The sequence below is a fragment of the Chelonia mydas genome, chromosome 12, assembly GCF_015237465.2.
Source record: "Chelonia mydas isolate rCheMyd1 chromosome 12, rCheMyd1.pri.v2, whole genome shotgun sequence".
NCBI lineage: Eukaryota > Metazoa > Chordata > Testudines > Cheloniidae > Chelonia > Chelonia mydas.
Window position 1 is genome coordinate 22,926,326 of NC_051252.2, and position 13,362 is coordinate 22,939,687.

Here is a 13,362-nt window from a genome sequence, read left to right on the forward strand (position 1 = left end):
CAAGTCTGGGAAAGGTACTTAGGGCAGGTCTGCACTTAAAATGCTGCATCGGCACAGCTGTACCACTGTAGCCCTTAAGTGAAGATGCTCCTATGCCGATGGGAGCCCTTCTTCTGTCAATGTAGTTAATCCACCTCCCCAAGAGGCGGTAGCTGTGCTGACAGGAGAAGCTCTCCAGTTGACATAGCCCTGTCTACATGGGGGAGGGGGGACTAGGTTGGTATAACTGTGTTGCTCAGGGATGTGGATTTTTCACACCCCTGAATGACGTAGTTATACTCATATAGGTCTGTAGTGTAGACCTGGCCTTTGAGTGTCAGAGCTAAATACAAGGTGGAACAGCGGAACAGATTGTTTAGCATAAATTCAAGGTGAACAGCTCTGGAGTCATAGGACAAAAAAACGGGGCTAGGGCATTACAGATTGTTGTAATAAGCCATAAATCCAGTGTCTTTATTAAGACCAAGATTTGTAGTGTTTAGCAAAGTTATGAATTTAAGGTCCCAGGAATATCAGGACTCATAGAAACCATCCTCAAACCACTCACCACACAAAGGGCCAGCTTCGTCCAGGACACAACTGACTTTCTCCAGAAACTCCAGAATATTAACAACCTCCCTCAGAACACCATTCTTGCTGCCATGGATGTCATCTCCCTATACATCAACATTTCTCACAAGGATGGCATCACTGCCTGCCTCAGATATCTACATGACAATGGACAACATTCTGATCTCCACCCCAAACACATCACCAAACTCATCTATTTCATCCTCACTCATAACAATTCTACATTCAACAACAAACACTTGGTCCAAACCATGGGAACCACCATGGGTACTAGGATGATTCCCCAATATGCCAACTTCTTCATGGGCTACCTTGATGAAGAATTTCTGGACAAATGCACCATGAAACCAGTGCCTGAGCTACATTGATGATATTTTCATCCTCTGGACAGATGACCTAAACTCCCTCATGAATTTCCATCACAACTTCAACCATCTTGACCCAGTCATCAAACTCCCTCTAGAACACCGCTGCCTTATGATCAACTTCAACAATGGAACCCTACAGACAACCATATACAAGTTGCCCCTGGATCACCACATTTTCCTTCACAGATCCAGTAACTACCTCAAATGCACTAAGATATCTGTTATCTACAGCCAGGCACTCAGCTGTCATAGAATATGCTCCGAGGAGAAAGTCAGGGATACTCACCTTAACGTACTTAAAACCACCTTCTCCAAACAAGGACACTCCACCAGAGAAGTATATCACATCATGGAACAGGTCACCCAAATACCCTCTAGTGAGGCCGAGTGGCCTCCCTCCGGACTTGAGAGTGAGAGACCACTACACTTTCCCTGGTGGGTGGAGCCAAACCCACCCCACACCTCTCATCAGAAGTACTGGGGTAGGGCAGGAAGTATAAAGGGAGAGCCCTGCAGCTCATTTGAGCAGGAGCCAGGGAAAAAGACAGATGTTGCCAGCCCGCTGCAGAACTCCGGAGCTGAACCTGTGCTGTGCAGTGCCCTACCCTGGGGGAGACCGACTCCGGAGAGGAGTTGCCAGGACTGCTGTCCACAGTGTACCCTGAGGAGACAGAGGACCCTTGGACTAGGGACTCCCCCCAGACTGTGGTAGAAAGTAGCCCAGGAAAACCAGACTTTAGTCTGGTTTTGTTGCTGGAGCACGAGTCAGCATGTTTCGGTAGGATCCCTGTTGACCCAGTAGTGGAACCATTTGCCACTGTTAGGGCCCTGGGCTAGGACCCAGTGGAGTAGGGTAGGCCTGGGTCCCTCTACCCCCTGCCACCAACCCCATCCCTGCGTGGTGGGCTATTCACCCCAGGCCAGAGCGCCTGTGTGTTGCTTGTGGCTTGCCCCAGCCAGGAGACTGCAGGCTCCAGACTGTTTGTTTGTGGGCTGCCTTAGCCAGGAGACTTTGACTAACACCTGCTCCCTGCTCTGCCCTGCCCAGAGGGCCAGAGCTTCCCTACTGTGTTTGCTGTCTGCCTTCACCCAGAGGCTTAGGCTAAAGACTGCGCCCTGCTCTGCCCCTCCCCAAGGGCCAGAGCTTCCCTTATGGATTATTAATTACTGTCTGCCCCATTAATTACTGCTTGTGCTCTGCCTCGCCTAGAGGGCCAGAGCCCTAGACTCTTGATTGGTGGTAGCCCTAGCTGGGAGAGTCTGGGCTAAAGACTGCTTACTACTCTGCCCTGCCCAAGGGGGCTAGAGCTCCAGACTGTTAACCATTGTTTGTCCTGCTAGGAAGCTATGAACTATAAACTGCTTACTGCTTGGCCCCGCCAGCGGGACCTGAGTCTGAGTGCTGCTGACTGATGCAGCAAGGCAAAGTGGCCTCCCTCCCCACTTGAAAGCAAGGGACCACTACATACCCCAAGAGAACCTGCTTCAATACAGGAAATAAAAACCCTCAGACCGCACAGCCCTACTGATCACCTACCACCCCACACCGGAACCCATCACACAGTATCATTAAACAGTTACAACCGATATTTGTTGGGGACCACATCCTGAAAGAAACCTTTCCTGAATCCCTTCCTCTGGCCTTCAAACAATCCCCCAACCTTGCCACGCTTATCATCAAAAGCAAACTACCCGCAGACCAGGACCCACCAACTCAAAGTGGCACCAGACCCTGCCATAACAACAGACATAAAACCTGCAGACATATCTACACTGCTATGATGATCAATGCTCCATCCCCACTATGCACCTTTCAAGATCTCTGAGTCCTATGCATGCCTCTCCCAGCTTGTGGTGTAACTCATCCAGCGCACCACAAATGCACCAGTAACTGTGTAGGTGAAACCAGACAACCACTACACTCTTGAATAAATTTGCACAGAAAAATGATAAAAGACAAAACTGCCATAGCACCCAGGGGAGAACAATTTTCACAAAACAATCACTCCATATCTGACCTCTCAGTCCTTGTCCTCAAAGGAAACCTGCACAATACATTCAAAAGATGAGGCTGGGAACCCTACAAGGGGCAATGTGCAGACTACAATTTATTCGGCAACAACAGAAAAACAAGCAGTCCATCTCTGCCTTAACAGAATTCAGAAGATAATGGTTAAAGAATTAGGAAAAATTCTTTCATTTCTTTTTGCAATGTATACTTCCACTCCTTCAAACTGTACAATGGTAGTTACGTCGTGGTCAAGGTATACATGTATGGGGATGTCTGCAACATTAGTTGGGAAGATAAAACAGAATTGACTCCCATTGACGACAATGGCAAAACTCCCATTGACTGTACTGGGGCCAGGATTTTACTCAACAAAAATAAGATAATAAAGAATAATGGAGGGAGTGAAAGCTGAGTCAACAGAAGCTGTGTGCATATATCACAGGGTAGACTTTTGTCCATGTGAGCTGTGTAGTGGTCTCAGGATAGCAACAATTATCCTATCTACTGTAGTGTTCATAATTACCTTTTAGTTATATGGTACCAAGAACAATTAGCTACTGCACAGTGCATGAAAATGTTAAGGGACAAATTTTCCCTATTTTCAGATAAAGCTGTTGAGTGCTGAGCTTTTTTGAAAATCTGGCCCTAACATTTTTAATAGAACTAATAGTTCAAACTTTTCTCTTAACTAAATTATAGCTCTTTCTGATACTTCTTGCTTTTTCTTAAACGGAATGTACTTTTTCATATTTAATTTTTCCTCTCTTTTTTTCCCTCATGAAAGTAACGTGTAATAATCAAAACTCTGGTAAGAGCAAATCATTTATGAGCATTTAAATTTTTTAAATTCATTGTAATATTTCCCTCTGAATTTATGTACAGGAAATTCCTAGCACAGAGAATATATTATAAATGAGTGCTGTTAACTAAATATTATTGATTTGGTTGAATATCAGAAAATACTCATTATATAAATTATTCAGTTAACTTTGCTTTTTTATTTGTTGACTAAATCATTTGACAAAGGGTATTCAATTGATATAGAGCTGTTCAAATCCCGCAAAAAATTATTTTCAAATAAATAATTTGACTGATAATAACAGCAAAGGTTGTCAAATAATGTATTAAACAAATAATATTCTGCTCATTCTAGTTATTGAGGAGGGTCTTTTGCTATTTCCAGTACTACGTTGTTTTTCATGACTGTTTTAACGTGTATGCCAATCTCAGTCAAAAACTAATTACTCAGTCCAAATGCAAATTTTTTCTTTTGCTGGCATGGGTTGTGCTGTTGTACTGAATCCTTCATGGCTGTTTGAATTGCTAAATTTCATGTAATAAAAGATGTACATTAATGGATTACTGTAACTAGGCAAATATTCCTTATCCAATGTACTGGAGTTCCATTATTTCCATAACTTTAAAGCAATAAAATCTCAGTTTAAACAGCAACTTTCATTGCACTAGCTGAGTTCTAACATTTTGTTTTTCTCCCTTCTTTTTAATAGCATGTTCTTTAAAATGTAAGAATTGTGGGATCCTTTTCCCTGATAATTGCACATGTGCCTGTGATGAAGGATATCCCAGACTGTTCAGATACAGCTTTATGGTTTAAGTAAAATAAAGGTATATTCACAACATATCTTGATTACATAAGATTCTCATTCTACTACCTGGGAAATAAAGGTTATTTAAGCTGTTTCTTACAAACTCTTGCATTGAAGCAAGGGTTCTCAAACTGGAGGTCGTGACCCCTCAGGGGGTCGAGAGGTTACTACATGGGGGGTCGCAAGCTGTCAGCCTCCATCCCAAACCCTGCTTCACCTCCAGCATTTATAATAGTGTTAAATATAAAAAGAAGTGTTTTTAATGTACAAGGGGGGTCGCACTCAGAGGCTTGCTTTGGGAAAGGGGTCACCAGTACAAAAGTTTGAGAACCGCTGCATTAAAGCTATAATAAGGTTTGTACCTCTTAGAAGGAAAGTGATGTTCCTTTTCAAAAAGTGAGATTCAGGCTATACTAGCTGATGCAGAATCTCAAGATGTGAAGGTCTCTAGTCATCCAAAATGATCTGTGGCCTTTTGGGGCCATGAAGTGCTATGTATATTGACTACACAAAAGAATAATCTGTCCAGGGGAATAGTTAGCTCAGTGCAGTAGGTCAAAATGAATATTTTTTCCTGGCCGCCATGGGAGAAATCTCCCTCCTGTTTTTGTACATTGAGGACACAGTGAACTCAGCGTGCTCCTCAGTATTATTTCCAGGAGGTCAACTGCCATATATGCTGGCACTCAGGTGGGTCAGAGTTTGTGAAAGCAGCATAGTCTTGGAGGAGGGTGGAGCCTCCGTAGGCCAGAGTTGAAGATATGAATTTGGACTGAATAGTGCCCTAAGCTGTTATATCTTAGCTTGTCTCTTAGTAAGATGCTAGTAAAACTTCTTATGCTTTAGTTAGATGTTGTGGGCCAAATTCTTATTTACACCAGTGGAAATGAGAGCAAATTAGCCATCTCTTTTAGTACCATCTTGTTGTAGACCTTCTGATCTAATAATTTCAGGGTGATTTTTTCATCAGAGACTCAAGCTGATGACATAGTTGCTGTCAGTTTCCATATCTCAGCAACCATGAACAAGCAGGTCCTGAGAGCATCAAATCTATTTTTCTGCTCTATCTTGGCACTATTGACCCCATGCCTGATACTGATAATGCCTAATTTGGCTGGAGAGCTATTGGTAGGTACTGTGAGGCTGAAGTTGATATAAATCTGTCCACTCTGTATGTATCTTCTCCACGGCTAGATACTTCAGTGAAAATATTGGTGAGTGACTAGTATGGTAAAAATTGTCTGAAAAGGGTAGAGCTTAAGAAAATTATTCTTTGGCTTTGTTAAGAAAACACTAATAAATAGTTAATGTAAAGTTATGTTGTATATTGAAAGCACTGTGAGCTTTTGTGTACCAAGGTTTATGTATCACAAATGTTTTATTGCATACCTATTTCGTTTCCAGCGTACTATGGACAAGTTACAGAGGCTTGTGGAAACTCTAAGGAGACCTCCTGTATATGCATCAAGTAAACTGTCCACAAATAAAGCCAGAAGGGTGCAGAGCTAAATGTAGGCATGGCAGTAAGTAACTGTGATTGTTTCCAATTGGGATTACCGTACTTTACGTAAATCTATATACGTGGAATAAAATATTTAAAATTGTTTGGCAGTTAAATATTTGCCAGAGTCTCATCTTTAAGGAGTAGGAAATCTCTGTGATTTATGTCCCTGATCCTGCACCATTAAAATCAGCAGGAGCTTGGTCACTGACTTCAATGAGTGCAGGCTCAAGCCCTAAATGAACTACTCATGGAATTCAAAAGTTGATGCTGATAAAGGAAATGAGACGAATTAGCTGTAATAGAGCTACAGAAATGGATCAATGTCATGTTGCTTATTGAAACAACAGGACAGTACTAAATGAAATCTCTTTAAACCTGTTTTTTCAAGTTAATATAATGTCCCTGTTATGGAGCTGAAAATTCATTCTGGATTTCTGCCTTTTGAAAAGAGGGTGGAAGACAGTTATTTGATTTAGCTAATAAAGACACCTGTAATTGTCATAATAGTCTCTCTACTTTCTAAAATTAACAAGTATGTCTTAATAGAATAATCTATTAGAATGTGCATACTGTCCTAAATCCATGTATATTATACACAGGCTGCGGCTTCCCTTTGCATTTCACAATATAAACAGGCATATATGCATACATTTTGGTTCTTACTTTTTTTTGGCTACTGTTTTAAGGGGTCTTTGAGTAATGACAGAAGTTATGAAAGCTAATTATAAAAATTTCCCAAAGCAGATTCTTGGTTGATTTAGCAACTGAAACAGCAAAGTATAATGAGTATCTAAATATTTTTGACAAAGTAAATACAAACATAAATATTTAATTTTTACTTGACTTATAAATGCTTTAATTTTTACTTTACCTATAAATTTAAATATACTTAATCTTCACAGCACCTGTTAAAAATGTGACAAGTGCAAGAACGTGTTGTCAAGGAAAATATGCTACAACAAAGGATATTTGAGTACTGATCACTGTGAATGCATTTGCCAAGATGGGTACATGGGGATATCTGTGGTATGTATGTAGTATAAGAAAGAACTACATTACACTAAAACTGTGCCACTCTCAAACCTCCATAAAGAGCAGAGTTCCTTTCAGTTAGTTACTTTTACATGGAATTTTGTCTCTGACTGCTGTTTCCTTCTAGAGTCTTATGATGACTTTATAAGAGAATTCTAAAAATATATACTTTTCACTGTACTCACTGTTGTTGGTGTTTGATTTTGTTATTGTTGCTGATTGTTGCACCTTTTCTCTTCTTTTTCTTTTGGAACATCTGTTGAGTTTTTTAGTTTCCAGGAAGTGAGAATCCTTCATGGATGATGTCTTTTGAGAGGGAAAAATTGCCTACCTCTAATTCTGCTTCTCTGCAGGTTTTTGTCTTACAGGACTCTCTCTTTCATATGCCAACCTCCCCACACATTTTCTGAGATATCCCCCCCCCCTCCCCCATTATTTTCTCCTTTCCTTCAAGGGGTATTTTTTGATCATTTTAGATTGTGTTTTCTTTCTTGGAGCTTTGCCTCCCACTCAACCTGGGAAATCACTGGAATATTCTTATACATGGGGAAAGGGTGGCATATAATGACCAATAGTGCACTGTATGACACTAAAATTGTACTGAAAGGTAAATAAATACATGTAAACCTCAAGGAATACTGCTAGTCCTGTGCTAAGGAGCTAGTGTACCGGAACGAGGATCCTGCAAGATGTTACCTTCAGAAAAGCGGATGTGCAAGGTCAGTAATCTTCCCATATTGCTTATCATCAACGGCATGCATGGGCGAAGACCCACCATCCAGTGGCAAAGGCATTTTCCGTTTTTGGCAAAATGTTTATTTTATCACCTGTGCTTAGGCTTCCATTCCTCCCATCTGATATCATGTTTACCTGATGATAAGCTTGCTTTGCAGCATTGTAGTATATTTTACAGGCCTCAGAAAGTGATCATAGACACCCCCTAGCTCTCTGCAAACACATAGGATTGTTCTATTAATATGATGTTGATCCTATAAATCTCTGGACACATGACAACCTTATATCCTCTGTTTGCAGAGAGGGAATATAGTCATTCACCTGACATGAGCTATGTGTGTATTGTACCTGCTAGATACATATTTTGCTCATTCAGAAGCTCTCTCAGATGTTTGTTTCTATGATTTTTTTTCCACGTTTGTCATATCATTCAATTCACACCATTCTTTGTTACTTGGATGTTTTTCTCTGTGTATATGGCTGGCATCCATTGCTCTGTTCATAGTTAGAAGAGTATATTGGATTGATATGGTTCTCTTTAAGCAGAAAAAAAGCCATCTTTTCAAGCTTCACTGAAAGATTTCAACCAGTTTGATTGTTTTGTAAATCTCTTTATTAGTTTTGTTCCATGGTTTGTGCTTATCCAATGTTCCCATTTTCTCCAGTTCTTTCAGTGATTTATTTTCATTTATTATACTGGTTTGTTATAACTAGCCTACCGTATATTAATCATTAAACTACTCATTCATCTTTCTCTTTATTATAGTCAGTCTCTCTCTTTCTTCCCCCTCATTTTGATATTAAGACAGTGTCATCTACAAACCTCAAATGGTCCACTCTTACTCTGTTAAGGTCTTTCTCCCTTGCGCAACATGCAAAAATAGAGCTCCGCAATGAAGAACTGAAGCAGAATGATACAGCCTTTCAGGGCAGCTCTCCCTTCTCTATATTTACACAGCACTTAGCATGATGTGGTCCCAATACTCGACTGGGGCCTTTTACTGCTTATTTAATATAAATATTTACTATATTATGTAACAAAAATATTTACATAATAAGTGGTACAATTGCTGAAAATGTCTGTTAGTGTGCATCTTTTGTGATGCTTTTATCTATTCAAATAGGAAACATCAGAGGTGGTAGGGTTTTTATATTGCTGCACTCCACCTCATCAGGGACATTTTAAGGGTGGTTGCTCATAGTGTGCCCTGTGTCCCAGTCATTCTTAGTATTGGTATGATGCCTGCAGTGTGATGTGACATTTGGCTTTGACCTATGAAGATACAGAAGATATGTTCTAATACTCTCATGAGAGCCCCTAGCTCTTTACCATCATATGCCTTTTTATGGATTACTTTTGATCAATATATAAATTAACAGATTGATTTTCAGGCTGATGGGACACCACGCTAAGTCCTGCTTATGTGCTGGGTGTTATACTGTCTATGCCATGACCCTTTGTGTATTATACATATGTGAAAAAAATATCCCAGTAACTTGTGAAGAATTTGTAGGTGCTTGGTAAAAGGCAGGTGGGTCAGTGTATTCCTTGAAGTCCTTTTTTTCTCCCCCTGTGGAGCAGTGACACTGAAGCATTGTTCCAGATTTTTGGGCACTTCTCTATGCATATTAATAGTTTTGCATGAGTTTAGGAAATGAGTTACAATTTTCTCTGTTAAGAATCCAAGAATTAATTTGCTATGAATATGGATTGAAAATGATTCAAAAACATGGAGAAACTGCAAAAGGCATGTTAATAGCATATACTTAATGGACTCCTTTCTAGCCACAGAGGGTACTCCTAAGAGTAAAGCACAAGATTCTTTATACAAGAAGAAAAATGGCACAAAGGAGCCTCCCAGCCCAGAACTCATCAATGGAACTTCTAAAAATATAGTATTTTAGTGGAATGTGAGAAAACAAAGGAAACTAAATCATAAAATCTGTGTTATACTATAGCCATTCCAGTGGATCTAGGCTAAGCTGTATCCTGTCATTAGGACCAAATGCAGCCACAGTGTAAGTAAGTCTCTGGGCCAAATTCAATGAAGAAGTAAATGGCTGTGTAAGTGGTAATGTTAGTTTTACTGATCTGGCATTGAAGGAGTATGCAAAATAACTTTATGTACTTACCAGTGATAGCCTGAGGTAGGTGTGGGTGAGAAGGAAGAACAGATTTAAAATTTTTATTACGATGATGTTTAAAAAAAGTGAACGATACAGAGTTTAAGCGTAGAAGTTTCTGGTTATCAGGGAATAATGTACAGATTATCAAGGTTGCAAAATTTGGTTTAAGATCTCTAGGGGTAAGGAATACGTAATCTGCAATATCCCCGATTGGGGGTAAAAGGTTAACAGGTCAAAGTACAGACATTGATATATGAGGGTATGTTGTTCATATGATGGCTATGTTCAGGTGTGGAGTATAGTGAGTGGATACGATGATGAAGATGGATTAACCCTCATTTGGTGAGATTTAACATTCAGTGAGTTTATGATTCCAGTTCATATAGTCCAATGGAAAAAGTCTCTTGGTCCCTTTCTCGTAGTTGATGCATGATGTTGCTCTGGCTCACGCCTCCTGGTACTGTCGGTGGCCGGTGATGTGTTCGGTATAGATGTCCCTGGACCATCTCATGGTGTCTGAGACCATGAGTTGCCGCATGAGCCATGCGTAGCATCGACCTATCCCGCAGGTCCGCAGCACATGCTCGTTGCAGGGGTCCCAGGCGCCCAGGGCTCCGACGATCAGGGCGTCCACCTGCACCTCATAGCCCTTCGCTCTCAGGGTGTCAGCCACGGGAGCGTACTTTTCCAGCTTACAAGGTTGGGCTTTGCAAAAGGCTGGGGTCCTGTTCTCAAAGGAGACCGGGACGTCGACGAGCATGATCTTTTTCTGGGCCTTGTCGGTGACGACGATGTTATTCATCCAGTGTCCTCATTTTCTTTCTGAACTAATGATAGGATGCAAGATAAAGCAACCTCTTCTTCAACTTACATTTGGGAACATAGGACTATAGACTTATTTAAAATGTAAGTGAGAGACTAAACAGCTCAGGATTTGGAAACAGGACCAAGCTTTTCATCTTCAGGTCACAGGATGAACCCAGCGAATGCACATTAAAATGGTTCCCCTTGGGTCACGGAGTCCAGTTCCCTGCTATTGTAGTCAACTTCATATAATCTAATTAGTAAATTTACCAAGCTCCATCTTAAAACTAGTTAGGTTGTTTGCCCCCACTACTCCTAAGGCAAGGCTGTCCCAGAACCTCACTCCTTTGATGGTTAGAAACCTTCCAATTTCCAGCCTAAACTTATTCTTGGCAGGTTTATACTTGAACCATCCTCAGCACTCACAGAGTCAAATTCAGTAGAAGTTGTGCCTACTTGTGCCAGATTAAATTTGGCCCCCACATAGCACCAAATCATTTTTAATTATTGAATTCCAGGTTGGTAAGAGTTACACTGTTGTGCCTCATTTACTGACCAATATGCATCACAGATTTCAACCTTTGCACAGGACTACCAGTGATACATAATGACACAGGGTGGGCGAGGTAATATCTTGTATTGAACCAACTTCTGTTGGTGAGAGAGACAAGTTTTGGAGCTTACTGAGAGCTCTGTGTAAGCTCAAAAACATATCTCTCTCACCAACAGAAATTGGTTCAACTAAAGATATTGCCTCACCCACCCCATCGCTCTAATATCATTGACCAGCACAGCTACACAACACTGCATACAGTGATGATAATGGTAGAATATGACTTTAAATATTATTAAAGTCCTTAATGAATGGGTAAAGTTACATATATACTTCAATCCCTTGACTCAATAGGGTTGTTTAAAGATGGCTGTAAGTCTTAATTATATATTTCTTTGCTTTTTGGGGTATATTCAGTTTTATTTATTTCTGTTTGCAAGTAACCTTTTTATTTCTCACTTTTTTTCTTATAAAATTGGAAACTAGAAAGAAACGGCTGAGCAACCTGATGCTGATACTTTCATGTGCTCTGATAGTGATTTACATATTGAGCAAATAAAATATATCCCTCTTTCTTAAGGGACCATTTTAATGTGCATTCACTAGGTTCTTCCTGTGTCCTGTGATGAAAAGTTTGGTCTTGTTTCCAAACCCTGAGCTGTTTAGTCTCTGATTTACATTTTAAAATAAGTCTATACAGTAGTAATTCACACAATTAGCGAGTGTTTGGCTATGCTTGTTGATGTGGGTGGTAGTGTCTATGACATCCTCTTCTTAACTTCTTTTCTGAATTAAAAGCAGGAAAACAATAATGTATTCAGTGAGACCTAGGACCTATGAAATAAGTTATCCTTATCTGCTTGAATTTGTATTATGTGTAGGATAATTCTCTTATACACATGCCTCAGACCCATGTTTAAACCATGTTAAACCATGTTCTTAGGTTGTTTTTTTTCTGATTTACAAGCAGATGAGAATTGCTACTGTGTCATTTCTAACTCTCATTTATTACAGTTTTTATATGTCAAGGACCATAGAAAATCCTTCAATGATTCCAGCTAGTAGAAAGAGTAAACATTTACACAGCTGAAGAATAAAAGGATTTATCATAAACTAAATTAAATTGTCCAAAGTCTGTTCACCATTAGATGTGGGGGAAGAGAGAATTAAAAATCAATATAGCATCTTGATAGATCAGGGTCACTTAATACTGTCATATTATGCTTTTCCAATATGTTGATAATAAAAATTAACACTTAACCATGCTATAAATCAATCCAAATATACAGTTATTAAATGTTAAAGGTTGACAAGGGATCTAGGAGGTTCAGTGGGTAGAACTAGCTTTTCACCACTAGGTCACAAGTAAAATTAATGATGAAGAGCTCATCCTATTTGTACTGCATAATGCAGGACTACTGCATAATTTGGCATGATTGGCACACTGATGAAATGATACCAAGAACTGGAATTGCAGAGTTTATTGCAGGACAGGATTTATATATGTTGGCAGCGCAGTATTTATGGAAGCTTGCAAAGCAATATGCATTATTCCTGGCATAAACCAGTGCTATTAGTCCCTACCTTTTAAATGAATTTAGTGCTTGTAAAATTTAAAGATGGGTAAAGAGAGGAGAGATGAAAGACGTGGCTCCACTTTGCCTGCTATCAGGTGGATTTAAAAAAAATTTACCCAAAATAGCTCCAATATAGCATCTGTTCTTCAGTTGATTTTTTCTCTGTGTAATCTTTTGTAAATCCCTTGATCTGTTTTTGTCACGATTAGAATCTGAGACCGTCTTGGTTCCTCACCAAACCACGCTGTTGTACACATTTCAAAACGAGACAATGAGGAAATGGAAAAGATTCTGATCTTCATTCACTGGTATCAATCTGAAGTAACTCCACTGACTTCAGTTGAGTTACTCTGTACTAAAATCAGAATCTAGCATGGTGTACATAAATAGTCGAGCAAGCTAGACAGGCCTTCACATGTATAAAGATTAGGTAAATCATAAGCACTAAAAATTATATTGATTTATGCTCCCTGG

The 13,362-nt window shown here is 39.9% G+C and overlaps 1 protein-coding gene across 1 annotated transcript in view; it reads left to right on the top strand.

The window, feature by feature from the left end:
• LRP3 (LDL receptor related protein 3) overlaps window positions 1–13,362 on the top strand; it is a 66,157-nt gene that overhangs the window by 12,677 nt on the left and 40,118 nt on the right. The window contains exons 2-4 of the mRNA XM_037878164.2: window positions 4,458–4,575; window positions 5,961–6,079; window positions 6,963–7,086. Coding sequence (XP_037734092.1) covers window positions 7,050–7,086 — 37 coding nt within the window. The 5' untranslated portion in view covers window positions 4,458–4,575; window positions 5,961–6,079; window positions 6,963–7,049. The remainder of the gene's footprint in view (window positions 1–4,457; window positions 4,576–5,960; window positions 6,080–6,962; window positions 7,087–13,362) is intronic.